The 16,302-nt window shown below is 43.2% G+C and overlaps 2 protein-coding genes across 2 annotated transcripts; one reads left to right on the forward strand and one right to left on the reverse strand.

The window, feature by feature from the left end:
- The first annotated feature begins 238 nt into the window (after positions 1–238).
- On the forward strand, positions 239–14,377 carry pnpla8 (patatin-like phospholipase domain containing 8). Its single transcript, XM_083757717.1, has 10 exons — positions 239–368; positions 2,167–3,342; positions 5,171–5,320; positions 5,832–5,983; positions 6,307–6,401; positions 8,677–8,848; positions 9,242–9,299; positions 10,166–10,360; positions 11,520–11,715; positions 12,113–14,377. The coding sequence occupies exons 2-10, from the start codon at positions 2,362–2,364 to the stop codon at positions 12,385–12,387; spliced, it is 2,274 nt and encodes a 757-aa protein (XP_083613843.1). The 5' UTR covers positions 239–368; positions 2,167–2,361; the 3' UTR covers positions 12,388–14,377.
- Positions 384–1,531, reverse strand: akap14 (A-kinase anchoring protein 14; the record flags this gene model as incomplete). Its single annotated transcript, XM_083758068.1, has 2 exons — positions 384–725; positions 1,103–1,531. 2 exons carry the CDS (start codon positions 1,529–1,531, stop codon positions 564–566), a joined length of 591 nt encoding a protein of 196 aa, XP_083614194.1. The 3' UTR covers positions 384–563.
- Positions 14,378–16,302: the final 1,925 nt, after the last annotated feature.

Genomic DNA, 16,302 nt, shown 5'->3' on the forward strand with positions numbered 1-16,302 from the left:
GAGGCTGATTTGAAAAAACACACACACACACACACACACACACACACACACACACAAGCCAGTGACCAATGATGTTTCCACACACACACACACACACACACACACACACACACACACACACACACACACACACACACACACACACACACACACACACACACACACACACAAGCCAGTGACCAATGATGTTTCATTCCAAATCTCGTTCCTTCTCCGAGAGAATCTCTTTGTCCGAGATCTAGAATGGCGATGGTATAACGTCACATCCTCTGTATTTCCTGTTATCATTTTGGGTACAACAACCATCTATGACAACAACCCACAGCAGCTTTGAATGAGACAGTGTAATAGATGCATACTTTATTACGGTAAGATGACAGCATTCTTTATTATTTAGTCAATTGCGTGAATGGTTATATGATATACCATTAATGCTAGACTAGTTAGGAACTTACGAGTCCGTTTGTGAACGGGGCAGCTTGTTCAGCTAGAATCAGTAGACTGGCTAGTGCTACACACGACGGTGTCGCTTCGCTTGTCATTTTTTTGGGTGACAGATCGGATCAGAAGTCCACGACGGCTCGCACCGCAGCCTTGCTCTCGATCACGTCCCGCAGCCACTTCTCTCGGAACCGGCTCCTCCCCGCCGTGTGCACCAGCCGGTTGGACTCCACCACGAAGCGCACCTCCACGGGCACGGCCTGGGCTCTGGCCCGCTGGGAGACCTTGATTGATTTACTTCATTAGACATAATTTCAATTTGTACAGTCCTTTTGGCATTTGGGCTAAAAGCAAGGATTACACAAAGAAGTACAGGGAAGTGGGAACTTGTTTCCTTTGTGGTCCCGGTAACAGCCCAGGATAGGTGGGCACTGGAGATCTGGGCACCTCGATGTAAAGTTGGCTATTTTGTAATAAAAAATAGTATAAATGATTAGACCATGTTAAAATATTCGACAATTTATATGGTCTAATATTTCTACAATTACTACACAACGTGTATATTAATATCCAGTCATTATCCACGGGAGAAGTTAGCTCTGGTCCATAGCTCTAATGCGTTGCATGGACCAGAGCTAGGGAGAAGTATGAGTTTGTTTACCTCCACGACGAAGTGGACGCAGGCGGTCGCCTCGGGGACGGGCGTCCGGCTCGTCGGCACGCTACATCGGAGGCGGTAGTGGTGCAGGCTACGGTGCTGGTCCGGCTCCTCGGTGGTCCGGAGGAAGTCGAGGCCGGACAGCCATGAGCCCTGCCTGTCCCTGTCCGGACCCCGCACCGCTGCCTCCCAGTCCCAGCAGGTCCGGACGTACTCCTCGATCTGCTCCTTGCCCAGGTCGACTGTGAAGACACCGCACGCGGCCCAGGAGATGTTTTTTGTCACCTCGCCGCCGACGTTTTCTGCGTCGGAGATCGGTTCGTTTTTTTCGGTGACATGGCGTTGAGCTCGTTGCAGCACTGTGCTCACCAGCTCCTCTGCTCCCGAACTCAGGTTCGACGGGGGACGATCATCATCTTCTTCCATTGACATCGTCGTCTCCGTTTTTTTTTTTTTTTTTTTTTTTTTTTTTTTATTAACAGTTTGTAGAATGGGTACAGTTCAACGAAAGTATACAGATCGTCAATACAAAATCTGTTAAGAGGATAAAACCAGAAAAAGCACTATGCCTTGTTTACATAGATAAGGCCCAAGGGTCCTCCACGAGTCTGATTAAAACTATTTTGACGGTAGAATAATAACTGCATTTTATCTTCTTTAGTAGATGGGTGTAGAGATACCGGTAGTTTAAGTTTTGAAAGGTTATATGTTTTTATAGCAGGTCTTCAAGAGGAAGTCGTGTGTTGTTTGAGAGGTTGCCAGTGGCGACCATTCAAGTAGTGTGTTTGGCCTGAGGTAGTGGTTCTGAGGTGACACACTGTCACAGAGCCCTCTGTCGGGCGGCTCGGGCCCAGGATAAAGTATTGCATTTGATGTAACAAAATCATTCACAGAATTAAGACGTTTTTGGAAGGATGTTGACAAATCTTGAATTCAATACTTTGGTGGTGATGATAATAAATATAGCTTCAAGCAGCAAGTAAGCCCAAAAAGAAAAACGTATGCAATATACACAATGAGCTATGGGGCTAGCGCCTCCTTGAGTTTAATACTTCTTTCTGTTGCAGATCTAATAAGGAGTGATCCACAACTTAAGTGGAAACCAATTGGATTGGAACTACTATATCCTATGGCAGGGTGGGTGTCAGACTCAGAATGGCACATTACTTCACACAACCATCACAAGCCCAGACGCTAAAGGCCTGAGTTCGCCCAGACATTCTTCAATCTGCAACTGGTGTTCCATGTGAGGAAGCCAACGCATGTATCGGATCTGGACCACGCTGGACAGCGTCACCAAGGCGGTCGGCAGCACGGACCTCTTCGCCAAGATCTCCCGCCTCAAGCCCAGTGGTGCTGTGGCAGGTGCCAGCTGTGTGAAAAAGCTTCCAGTCAAAGCGGAGCCTGTAACCACAAGCGAAATGGCTCTGACGACAACATCAGCCGCTGCTGCCAGTGAAACCACCACCAAACCTCCAGAAGAAGAGCAGAAGGGTCCGATGGAAGCAGAGTCCGAGGAGCCATCACCGCAGGTCACAGAGAAGCCTTTCGTTGTCGCCAGGACGCCCAAACCTAGTTTAGTGTCGGCGGCGAATGCGTCTACTGCAAGCTCTTCCAACATGGCGAAACAAACTCTGCAGCTGTTCCACCCGGCAGCTCTGTCTGCCAACATGGACGAGACCTACAGTGCGCTGGCCCAACATGTTAACAATCACTTCAACATCGGTCCACAGACACAGCGGGATGACGACAACTACAGGCTGCAGCAGTGCAGCGCAGAGAAAAGCCCCGCTGATGAGCCTGTCCTTAATCAAGGCCCTCCCGCTACAGAGCGCGTCCCTGTATTGGTACCCGTTGCGGAGGCCAAGTCTGTGGAAACCACTACTACCTCTGCTGCTCTCACTCCCCCTACACCTGGAAACACGAACCCTCCCATAATGATGCCTTCTCCCGATTCTCCGGTGACAGACACTGTCCCCATGCCCGTTACCTCCCCGAAGAAAGGCTTTTCCCACTACCTCTCCGACCCACGGCCCAGTGTCCAAGCCTTTGTCGGAAGCTATATCTCGCCACTGGTCCCCAAGTTCAGGGGGGATTCTAAGAGTGCCATCGCAGAGAAGGACAAACCACCATTGCCTGCCTTGGAAGGATCTCGGTTGGCCAAGGCCGTGACGAAGACGGATAGCGAGGAAAAGAATGCAGAGGACAAGGCCAAGAAACTGCTGCTGTCTCAAAGAGAGAAGGTAGTCCAGATGGGCAAAAGACTTAGTGGTTCTCAACCTGTGGGTTGGGACTCCTAGGGGGGTCCTCACGTGACAGTGAAGTGATAATTTAAAGACTACATCAAAAGTAAACGACAAACTATACTAGAAAAACTGGTCAAACATTAGCCAAATTGTCAAATAATATTTGAAAGAGGCAAGCTTCTCGCCTCAACAGGTGCTTGTCAGGGTGGGGGGTTTCAAATATGATTATTTTGGGGGGTCATGGCCTGAAAAGGTTGTGAACCACTGGGCATAGCTAGGGATGGGTATCGTTAGGATTTTTTCGAGTCCGGTACCGATTCCGGTTCTGCTTATCGATTCCGGTTCTTAACGGTTCCCTATTTCGGTTCCAAAATGATATAAAAGAGGTCAAATGTTTAACAAAAAAGCTCAATGTCAATTTAAGACATGTAATGAATAAATAGTGTAACATCCTCTTCCTCCTCATTCAGTTGAGCCATTTGTGGATAATATAGTACAAAAATAAATGGTATAAACTTAAGGTCAATTGTTTTTCACAAAGCTTTTATTTTTTAAACTTTGATTTAAGACAGATGAATAGAGTATAGACCAACATCCTTTCCTTTAACAGTTGAGCCATTTGTGGATACTACAGTTACCTCTTACTACTACTGACAATGACAACAAATATGCCTGAGAGACTACACAACATAAACATCACTGCAACACAAAGTCAGAAATCTAGAAAAAAATAAAAAGATAGTCTCATGTAGTCTCATGTGGTGCACAGTCTGCATGGCATGTCAGAGCAGAGTATATACTGTATACTAAAGACATGTATAATGAATAGTATAACATCTTCTCCTTTATTGAGCCATTTGTGGATAATATAGTGATTCTTTTAAATGTATCTATATAATATCGATTCTGTATTTACCCAGGGCAATAGTGTTGTAGGCTACTTCTCTTATTACCAATAACAAATAAAAGCATGTCTGAGATCTGAGAGCAACACACACACGATTGACTGTGTAAATCAGCATCGCTAATGAAGGGGAGGGGGCAGCGCATCAATGGGGGATCATTGAAAACAAAGGCGGCTTGCATGCTGTGGTTTGCTGCTACTAACAGAAATGTGCATGCACATGCACACGTAGTGCTGCCCAAAGTAGGCTATATTTTGTTGTTTTTCCGCCACCTCTCGAAGTTAGACCGGGTATCTGGACCCTACGCCGTGATCACACACACACACACACACACACGCGGGTGCGCACTCGAAGTGAGTGCACCAACGCTTTCTCTCCTTGTCTCATGTTGATTCAATGCTGCGCAGCCAGCGTGCTGCGCACATATGCAGTGAAGACTCAGACAAGGCGCAAGATTCCTGTCCCCTCTTAAAAGTTTCCTCCCATAAACTTCACTTGAAAATTACGTTTAAGAAACTTTAATAATGATGTTGCCTCAGTGCCAGGCACAGCGCGTGTCACTGTCTCTAGACTCCTCGACAACTAACTCCATGCAGAGAGATGGCTCCGCCTCTGCAAGCCACAAGCCCACAACTCGTCGCTAATGCAACGCAATGTAGGCTTGTAGATCAGCTCTGTTCCCTGCGCATCTATTAAGGGAAGAAAATAAATAAATATCGTGTGACTGCGTGTCTGTGGGAACCGATAGAGAGAACCGACATTGAATTATTGTAATGGGTACCCGGTACCCAGGCACGTTCGGTTCGGTACATACTTGGTCCCGAGATTCGGGACCCACCCCTAGGCATAGCTGTGTTTTAGTTTTAACAATCTGCATATTAGTGACACTCATGTGTATATGGTATATTCCTCACCCCCAGATCATAGCCAGAGTGAGTGTAGACAACAGGACCAGAGCTCTGGTGAAGGGCCTGCAGAGAGTCACTGACATCAAGCTCCTCACCAGCAGAGTGGATGAACTTGGCTACCATCTCTTGGAGTTCCCAGAGAGTCGAGGAGTTGCCATCAAGGTTAGTGTGTGTCTGTTCTCATCAATACTCCTACATGCCAAATGCCTAATATACTCTGCCGCACAACGGTGTCGCTTACCAACAAGAACTGATCTTCAATATGCAACACATCGTTAGCTTGAAGAACTGTTCTTTTCAGCAGGTGATACCGATGCATGATGGATTATACATTTATTATTAATTACTTAATTTGTCAGACTGCCATGTAAAATGTTTGCACCTTGAGCACGGAATGTAATGTATGATGATAAGTCTGATTTTTGAATTTTTGCGAGGCGTTTGCTTACAAGCCCAAAATGAGGACACCAGGTTTCATGTGTATTACCAAGTTTAAAAACATCTAAAATAATAAATACATTGTATCGATCCATTTGGAACGCAGGCAAAGAGTAAGTGTAACAGGTTTGGACATTTGGTTTCCATCTGATGCCGATGATAGTGCTTGTTAAAGACTTTCTGATCCTTCCTTTTGCCTGGTCCTACCTGTCACATTATCCACGCCTACCCCCAGGAGAACGTGCTGCCCTGCCTACTGCGTCTCAGGCAGGCCAGGGATCCTCCACTGCAGGATGCTGTGAGAGAAGCTCTAGCCCTGGTGGGCTACAACGACCCTGTCAAAGGCAGGGGGATACGGGTGCTGGCTATAGACGGAGGAGGAACAAGGTACAACTCCAATGCTTCATATTGTCGGGCAGAAACCTCTTATCTCCATATTTAAACTTTTCATGTTATGCTACTTGATCATACGTATTACTACAGTCAGTAGTAGAGTCAGTGTCACATAAAAGTATCTATACAAACACAATTGGCCAATTTTCGGGGGAGGGAAGCCGGGCAGGGACGGTGATATTTGTCACTGCACATACTCCTACCGGCAGTGTTGGACGGGAAGATTAGGACAGTGGCTCTTCGGTCAGGATTTAGAGGACTTTTTAGAATTGGCCTCAGTCTAAAATGGGTTAATCTGTGTTGGATTTTGGTTGCAGAGGACTGGTGGCCCTGCAGACTCTCCATAAGCTGCAGACACTGACTGGGAAGCCCATCTACCAGCTGTTTGACTACATCTGTGGCGTCAGCACAGGTATGGCAGTTGTTTGATTTAGCAGCCCTCTAAGATTGACTCCATATTGATTGAAAGCAAAAGAAGAATGGAATCCACTTTAGTCAGGCATGAGATTCATCCCTGTCGGGCGTTCATTCTGTCAAACTGATGCTGCTGAGCAAGAGCAGTGTGCAGGACTTTTGTTTGTGAAGCTTTTGTTTCATTCATTATTATTACTAGTCCTTACCCGTTCTGAATATATGAACAGCAAATTATGTTCAGTGTGGGGAATTGTTTACAGATGGTCTTGGGAAGTGGGTTGGGCACAAAAGTGGATATGGATATGTTGCTGGGTGTCCAAGCGATAACGAAATTAGGTCAAAATTCTGCTAAATATGACGTAAATTAAACCATGATGTATGATGATAAGAGTGCCCCTCACTTCACACAGGTGTGATTTTTCTTAATAAAGTGATATGAGGTAGGGGCAGGCAATATGACAAAATATTATATCACAATACCTTTTCAGAAATGATCACAATATTGATATTCATCTGGATATCATATTTTTTTTATAATCTATATAATCAATTTGTTTTTATACTGATAGACTATTAGTTTGGTATGCAGATAGATAGATAGATAGATGGTCAATTCATTTTATGAATGGATGGACAGACAGACTATCCGTTTTTATCTTGCTGTTCTATCATGTGTGTGTGACATTTAGACAGTGCAGAGGCTACTCGATGGTGAATTAGTAATGTAACATTCTCCTTGGCTTTGACTGCTTCAGTTCAGAAGCGTTGCATTTAGAGTTATGGACCTGAGCTAGGCACTGACTAATATATCCAGCCAGGCAAGGGCAGAAGGTTCCTATAACGACAGTGGGTGCCCACCTTAGAGTAGCCTGCGCACACGCTTTTAGCGAGGTGCTAAGCAAGGGTTGTTTTGGTATATCAATCAATCCGTCCACTCCATGTGCGTGCGCACGTGCACTCTTTACGTGCGCGGCTGCACGCTGTTTCACCCACGTTTGGTTAAAAGTTATATAAAGTGATGTTTTAACATTACAAACTTTCTAAATAACTTTAGTATTCAACCGTTTCAACGTGTCGGGGTCCTAGCAAGTCCTTCTGTCTTCTGTGCTACCCTGCTTTGTTCGCTCCGCTGCTGAGTGCTGACAGAGAAGAGAACTGAGCAGCAACACAGGGAGGGGCGGTGCGGTGGGAGCAAAGGGACAGATCTTCAAATGAACACCGCATTGAGCCTCGACACGTTGTTAGCTTGTAGCTCTGCTCTTTTTGGCGAACGACACCGCCGTTCAGAAATATAAATTTAGGTATAGAACCGCGACAATAGAATGTGCAATTGCTGTAGACAGAGACTTGTCTTTATCACGATTGAATGGTCAAATCCTGTAGTCGCACCTGTGCTACAAATCTAATTTTACAACTCGCACGGTGATATCTTTAGTCGCAAATGCGAGTACCTAGTCGCACTGTCGAGCCCTGGGAATAGCTGTAGTATGCGTCTGTCGTCTGAGTTGTTTTCCCCGTGTGGTCAGATGCCTGCCTGGGGGCGGTGTGAAAAAGGGTAGGTGCCTCTGTGCTGGTGGAGAAGTGTGACGATTATGACGTCACAGCAACTTTGCCCGTGGGATCGTGTGGTGATGTAAAAACAATATCTGTACAGTAAATATGACCGTTGCGTCGGTAAAATGTAGCCTAGCTGGATTCTGGGAGCGTGCAGATTATTTTTGGCATGGAGAGATGTGTGCTAATAGTGTGGCTCGGTCGGAGATAGACCACGGACAAATAAACGGGTTTTTATTCACTAATGAATTCATTATTAATCTTATTGAAAAAATTGATTCGTTAAGACCTTCATATTATTATGTCAATGCCTGTGTGAAAAGTGGGAGCGATTGGTGCAGGCAATGAGGAGATACGGTGGTGTTTCTGACATTCATTCATTCATTCATTGTTAGAATGATAGTATGATTTTAAACATTTTTAATTATTGAAAATAGCCAATCTAATAGCTTACAACTTGTCACATTGCGCCGCATAGTGAATTTGTAGATCGGCAATTTTCATTGTGTGACATTCATTTACTAAACAACATAAGAATGCCTTCCAGTCCCTCCATGGAGTTGATCATTCAATGACTGATTATAAAAAAGAAATGCAACATTACCCCACAGACCTGTTGTGTTAAAGTTATAGTGTGAATAGAATGCCCAACCCTTCATTCGTCTAATCATGTCTTCTACAGCTTACACTCTGTCTGTCTGTGTCTCTGTCTCTCTCAGGTGCTATCCTGGCCTTCATGCTGGGAGTGTTTCAGATCCCCCTGGATGAGTGTGAGGAGATGTACATGAAGTTGGGCACGGACGTCTTCAAACAGAACGTCATTGTGGGAACGATGAAGATGGGCTGGAACCACGCCTTCTACAACAGCGAAATCTGGGAGAACCTCCTCAAGTCAGTCTGCCCTAGCCTGTCTTTCTTGTTGTCATTCCCTCCATTCTTCTCTTCTTTCTGTGACTCACTCCCGGCGTAAATTTTTACCATGCATGTCCTACCTTTTTTAGCTAACCTGCCTTTGTTCTTCCTTCCTTTTGGCCCTCTGACCCGGGCCGTAAATAACAAAATAGATTGTCCAGGAAACGAAATATCTGAGCCAAACTGAACTAAAACTTACTAGCTAAATCAGACAGTGCAATGCTGTGCATTTGATAGCCTTTTAATAATGTGATTAAACTCTTTCTACATCCTTCCTTCACTCCTTATTCCCATCCATATATTGGAAACGGCTCTACTAATTTGTGGTGAAATTAAATCAGTTTGAACTTGATCTGTGTTTTCTTTTCCCAGGGAGAGACTGGGTGAGAGGCTTATGGTTGAGAGTGCCCGCGATCCAAGGTGTCCTAAAGTAAGTCCGCATAAATATATGATGCTTGCATATATCATTTAATGTCTTTATCTCTAATTTATATATACGGTTTCCCATATAATGTTGCACTACCACTACCTGCACAGACAGACAGCATAGTCTTACTGAAAGAGTTGGAATACTCTTTGATCTCACTCGATGCAACACAATCATTATTTACTTGTTACTTACGTAGGCATTCTTCTTGTTCATGTTAGCTCTGAGTCTGAGCACACAAATTCCGAATCAACTGCAAGTTGGTTATACATGTTGAATATTAGCAAATTGGAATTCATACAGATGCAAAGTGCATTATAAATGGTGCATTTATATAGCTCCTTTATCCAAGGCGCTTTACAGAGATTGTGCATTACATTCACACACCGATGGCGGTGGAAACTATGCAAGGCACCAACCAGCACATCAGGAGCAATTAGGGGTTCAAGTGTCTTGCTCAAGGACACTTTGACACTAACTCTGGGGGAGCCCAGGTTCTAACTGGCAACCTTGCCGTTCGAACTGGCAACCTCTTCTGGACAAAGGTTACCAACTATTGAGAGCAAAACGGCTTGTTTCTGTAACGGCACATATCCTCAGGCAGTGAGGGCCCTTAACTCCCCGTCATCAGTTCAGAACATTAACCAAACTCGTGTTTTCATTTTAATGCACCAGTCACTGGTGTTTTATTTATTTGAAGTATCTTATATATATTATTATATATTATAATTATATAATTTTTTTTTTTTTTTTACACACTGTTGTATAGCTATTTCTATTCAAATCGGTGTCATTCTTGAGTCTAGTCTTCATAACGAACTGTGGCCCTTCATGTTCCTCTGATGTACCTTGCCACATCTTATCACCAGGTGTCGGCAGTGAGCACCCTAGTGAACAGGGGTCTTCCTCTGAAGGCCTATGTGTTCAGGAACTACAGGCTGCTGCCGGGGGTGAGGTCCCACTACCTGGGAGACTGCAACCACAAGATGTGGGAGGCCATTAGGGCGTCGTCTGCTGCCCCTGGTTACTTCCAGGAGTTTGTGCTGGGGAAAGACCTCCACCAGGTAGGAGATTATATCCACATATTGTAGGTAACTCTGAGAGTGTACAAAATGTCCATTTGTACACATCCATAAGGGTCCTGTTTAGTTCCCATTTGTACACTTGTAATATTTCAATGTCAAATTTCTGTTCACCTTCTCACTGTGTCAATCAGTGGTTGTTATATACACTATAATCATTGATGCATAGAGATCAAATTAGGAATTGGAAAGTCTTTTCTCTACACACGATAGTTTCACAAATTAGAATCCCTGGTACAGCAATTGGTCATCAATGGGTGATAGTCAAGTGACCTTTCAAACTGTCCTCTTAGCTAGAAACTTGTGACTGAATATCTGTGTCAGTCGCTCTGGATGAATGTCATTTAGACAACAGCTAAAATGTACCGGACAAGTGCCTCTGGCATAGAATGGGTTCGCTCATGGCTGAGAAAGTGTTCAGAAAATGGCAGCAGTCCAAACCAACATGGTGCCAACAAGGTCAGGCCTCTGATGTCTGACACAACCATCTGCCAATGCAGAGCATGTCTGCTCTGGAAGCTCACCCTAGCCTGGATGGATCGTACAGCTCTGTGCCCACTTGTTCCATGATGTAATAAGTTAAGTAAAGTGAATTGCCGTTGGATGGCTTTCACAGCAGGCATTCAAACAAAAAGAGTTGACATAAAAGTAACGGAAGCACTCATGTCATCTGTTTCATTATATGGCATGTAAATTAATTTATTGTTTGCAGTTTAAGTTTGAACCATATGGCCCAGGCCGTAGCGTAACGGTCTGGGCACCTGACTGGTGATCCAGTCGCGGTGTGCCGCGGGTTCGACTCCCGAACCCGACACGGCCTTTACCGCATGTCATCCCCCCATCTCTCTCCCGTTTCCTGTCAGCCTACTGTCTGTCCCTTAAAAAATCAATAAAAGGCGTAAGCCGCAAAAAAATATCTTAAAAAAAAAAAAGGTTTGAACCATATCCACTAGTAAATATAATTTCCAACATCTCTTTAAAACAGAAGAAATGGAATATTTGGGAGTGTATTGTTTTGGTCTGAATGTTCTAAGGTATGCGCAGTCATTTTGTTACGTTCACTGTGTTCCCTGTAAACGGAGACATTAATAACATCCTTTCGTTTCTCTCTCTCGTGTCCTTAAACCTTCTTCCCCTCCAGGACGGAGGTCTACTGATCAACAACCCCACTGCGTTGGCCATCCACGAGTGCAAGTGTCTGTGGCCCAATACTCCCGTGCAGTGTGTGGTGTCTCTGGGAACGGGGCGCCACGAGACGGCCGGCAAGAACAGTGCCACCTACACCAGCCTGAAGACCAAGCTCACCAATGTCATCAGCAGTGCTACCGACACTGAAGGTGATGCCTGGTTTATACTCCGCTGAATGGCAGTGACAGTGTATACAAACTATACATTCAGCTTTACCTGCATGTTTAATCATCCTGATAGTAGTTATTTCTCTACCAGTGTCCAGCGTGACGACAATTATCCCGCTTATTACATGGCAGCATGGCAGGTGCTCTGAGCCTTTGATTAGACAGTGGTCTGTTATTTAGTCCATCTGTATTATATAATATAACTGCTCCCTGACATCTTTCAATAGAACATTGGTAACGCTAAAACGTTATTAAGCCTTTTATAAACATTTATAAAACAAAAGTATTTGAGAAAGAAAGAGAATCTATTATACACCAACTCGATCCAACCTATGTCCGTTCACCGTTTACCCCACCCATACCCCCACCCCCTCCTCAGAGGTGCACATCATGCTGGATGCCCTGCTGCCCCCCGACACCTACTTCCGCTTCAACCCCTACATGAGCGAGGAGGTGCCGCTGGACGAGAGTCGGCCGGAGCGCCTCAACTACCTGAAGGGTGAGGGCGATCGCTACCTGGAGCGCAACGAGGACAAGCTGCGGATGGCGGCGAGCGTGCTGAGCCAGGAGAAGAGTGCCATCCAGCGGTTGGCCGAGTGGGCCAAGCTCAAGGCCGAAATGTACGAGGGCCTCCCCTTCTCTTCCAAGCTGTAGCTCCTCCTCCTCTGCAAAAGGCCCAGCCCACTCGAACCTGACCTCACGCTACAGTCTTAAAAGAGATGAAAGCTATTTTAATGATGAAAAAAGAAAATCAAACGATGATGGCATCGTGTTCCTGTTTAGTGCAGCTATCTTTAGAAAGAGGTACCTATGGGCCAGGGACACAGGGGCCAAAGGATAAATAGGGTGTGCCAGAGTCTATTGGTACCTACAGTAAGTTCTCTCTTTACTAAGTCAGAAACTAAGTTCTCTCCATGCAGCTTGAAGTAACAGTGACGGGTTAAAAATGAGACTAACATTATGTATTTCAATAGGGTATAAATAATGTGATGAGACTCACAACTGAAGATAATATTTGCACAATTGCAAATGACTAAAATGCCAGGTTTTGACTTTTGTAAAACACTGACTTCTTGCTGATGGATGCACCATCTAAGCCGTATTAAGTACATGAATATATGTATTCATATGTATATATGTATTCTGGAATGTGTCCACCAGTCTACAGCAAAATTGTAGATGAATTTGTGGCTGATGAGTTTTCTTTCTCTTCCTAACACTTTTGAAGGTGAACAAGTATAATTACAGCATCCAAAACTATTCTTAAAATCAAATACCGGTAGTTTGTTAGTTAACTAACTAAAATGAAATAGATGAATGAATCTATAATGACTGAATTTGGGAATGCACTGCTCTTGGGGCAAGAGGTGACCTGCTCCCCTGGTTTTTATTTGTCTCTGTAAAGAACTATGCCCTGGACCACGAAAGGGTGTCCATGAAAGGTGCATTATGGGGAATATCAGGAACTAATTTAATTATGATAACTGTAATTATTTGTAAATAACATAATGACATAGGACCTGTCATCAGATTGTATCATAACAATGACTGACTACTACTGTATTAATAATTTGTGCACTGTAAAATATAAAGAACAAAGTTTTCATTCCCAGATATATATGTATATACTGTATATAAATTGCGGGGGGACAAAGATAAGAGATCCCTTTGTTTTAGAAATGCACTTGTTTTGTAAGCAATTCTCATAAAGGGACACTATCAAATAGTAAATCACATATCGTTGCTGTCTGGAAGAAATCTTTTGTAAATGCCCAACCTCATCATACTACAGTGTCACACAAAAGTAGTAAAAATTGCCGATGTAGATCTGCTATTTTTGATTACTTTTTAAGTCTCCACCTGATGGCGATAAAATGGTTGTAATCAATAATGAACTGAAATGCAGAGAAATGTGTGATAGTGTCCCTTTCTTAGATAACTTACATCTTAAGCAATTATGCGATGCAATTTTGTCCGGGTAGCTCAGTCTGTAGCATCGGGGAATGCGGCGTTTTGTTTTCCAAGAAAAAAAAACAAAAAAAACATGGGCGAACGAGCCAGGTAATCTGGTCTAGGAGTTTTTCCATGAAACTTATTCAATCACATACTGATCATGTCTCAGTCATCATTGTAAATCATTTAAGTAATACAAGATCAGAAATGTAAATTATGTAAGTAAATATTCTAAATATCAGAGGATATGAATGGTTTAACTATAGGCTACTTAATATGCTAGAGTTTAAACACTTGAACCCCAGCATCCATATTTTGAGGGGAACATTTAGCCAAAAAGATTGCTGAATTACAAGCCTTTAAGCTTGTAGATGGATCATTTTGGCAGAGAGATTTTTGGTGTAGACAGAAAAAACCCTCCAAGTACAGAGACAACTCTGGTCCAGTTCACGATCGCACAGAGTGTTTAAGTGGTCATAACTACCAATAAACACTGACAAAAGCACAGGCTGTTAAGGACGATGCTTGCCTGACATAACGGCATGTGCTAGTTTGTGTCCTCATGATACATTATAGACTTATTTGATGTATATTTTTGGGGAATTGCTACCGTGTGGAAGTCTTTGCACTACCCCTGAGCATGCACAACTCACTCAGTCCTCAACATTAGTCGCATAGTGTACACTTTTTAAGACTTTTTTTTTTTTTAAACTTAGTAATGAACCTTGGAGTGCAATCAAATTTAAATTTGTCACCAAACAAATAAACCAATGTGTTGTTAAAACCATGTTTGGATTAGTATTCAAGTTTTTCTCTTAGTTAGTGTGGTTGCCCGAATGGGCAACCAGACTCTTGTAACTGTGACACTTTATTATTTCACTGGAGTAGTCTTTATTTTGACGCTTTATACCTCCCACACTGTACGCTGTACGCACTTGAGCCATATGTCAAATTGACCGAAAAAATCGGGAATCGTGTGCTTGTATTTTGTTAAGAGAAATGTTGTATAGTTTAATTGATATGAATTTATTAGTGAATTAAATTTCCCCATTGACATGAATGGGAAAAGGCAAAAATTCACATTCAAGTATTCGTTCCTCGGAGACTGTAATCACTATAGTTACAAAACTTTTAGGGATAATTCAACATTATCCCTAAAATTATTTAACCCTAAAATGTTATCGGTCGGCCTCATGGTGGCGCTATAACAGCCCACTTTACCTTTTGGCTTATAACTCTTGAACCGTAGGTCGTAAAATCCCATTTGGCCCATTTCCGCCATGATAGATTTTCCGCCATTTTGAATTTTGTCCAAAACACACTTTTTGCTTTTCCTCCTACAGATTTTGTCCAAATCTCACAGAAATCGGCACACGTGATCTCTGGACCCATCCAATTAAAACTGAACTGCAGAATTTTTAAAGTGCGTATCGTTCGGCCGTAATCGTCTTCCGAAGTTAGTAGGAGGGGCCTATATCACAAAAAATGCCATAAATCACGAACGGAATGTCCAATCCATCCCACATTTCAATCACATGTCCGGGGTGGTTCAATCAACCAAGTTCTAAAAGCAATTCCATTTTCATCCATAGGGGGCGCCGCAAATGCGAGAAATGTAACCGTTTGTCGCAAAAACATGAATTTCGGGGGTTAAATCCCCTCCGAATTACTTACGCATGATCTAAGGCGTGACTTGAAATTGTAATTGGCTGGCAATACTAGTGGGAGGGGCATATGTAAGCCACTGCGGCAACCACACTCTGCAATTTTTTTAAATTGCGAATTTTCTAGTTTGTGATGCCTTTGACAGATGTTTGTAGAAGTCGTTCAGTTATTGTTACATCATTTTGTAATTAACCTCTTAAGTCCTACATAATATATACACTTAGTCGCACAACAATGTTCAATTGTAAAAATGGCTGATCTACAAACTCACAACACAGCATTGTGAGGCTGTTTTTGAACATTTGTAAAGGATAATTTCACATGTTTCAAGTGATTAAAGGATGGATGGCTTTGCCGGCATTTAATGTGAATCACCACCAGCCCAGGTGAAATGTAGGCTATGCATAGTTCTTGTGAGGCTGGAATCTATTTTACAGTATGGCTCTAGATGCGGAACATAGAAATGTTATGTCAGATTTTCACATTCAGAACCGTGTTAATCAGACCAGTGTGTGTCCATGTGGAAACCTCGTATGAATCTGATCTCAGGTCAGAATGGGTTAATCAGACCAGTGTGTGTCCATGTGGAAACCTCGTATGAATCTGATCTCAGGTCAGAATGGGTTAAATACTACTGAAGTTTCACTTGTAAGTTTGGGTAAGAAACTGTTTTTTTTTTTTTTTTTTTATCAGCTTGCAGAGACTTTTTGTCTAATCACGTGGTCTGGTTCTTTATTTTCTTTACTTTATAGATAAAGCGTCCAGTACAGGAGTTATGTACAATTTGTCAATTTGCAGGTATTTAGAACAAAATTAGACTCAAAATCTATACATGCTGCAAGTGCTCCGTCTTCCAATAAATAAGGTTTATCAAGTAGAAATACATGTTTGGTTATGGTGACATACATTTTGTGCGTTGTACATTTACATGACATTGGCAGTTATAAATAA

The sequence above is a fragment of the Protomyctophum parallelum genome (genome assembly GCF_964188405.1).
Source record: "Protomyctophum parallelum genome assembly, chromosome: 22".
Classification (NCBI taxonomy): Eukaryota; Metazoa; Chordata; class Actinopteri; order Myctophiformes; family Myctophidae; genus Protomyctophum; species Protomyctophum parallelum.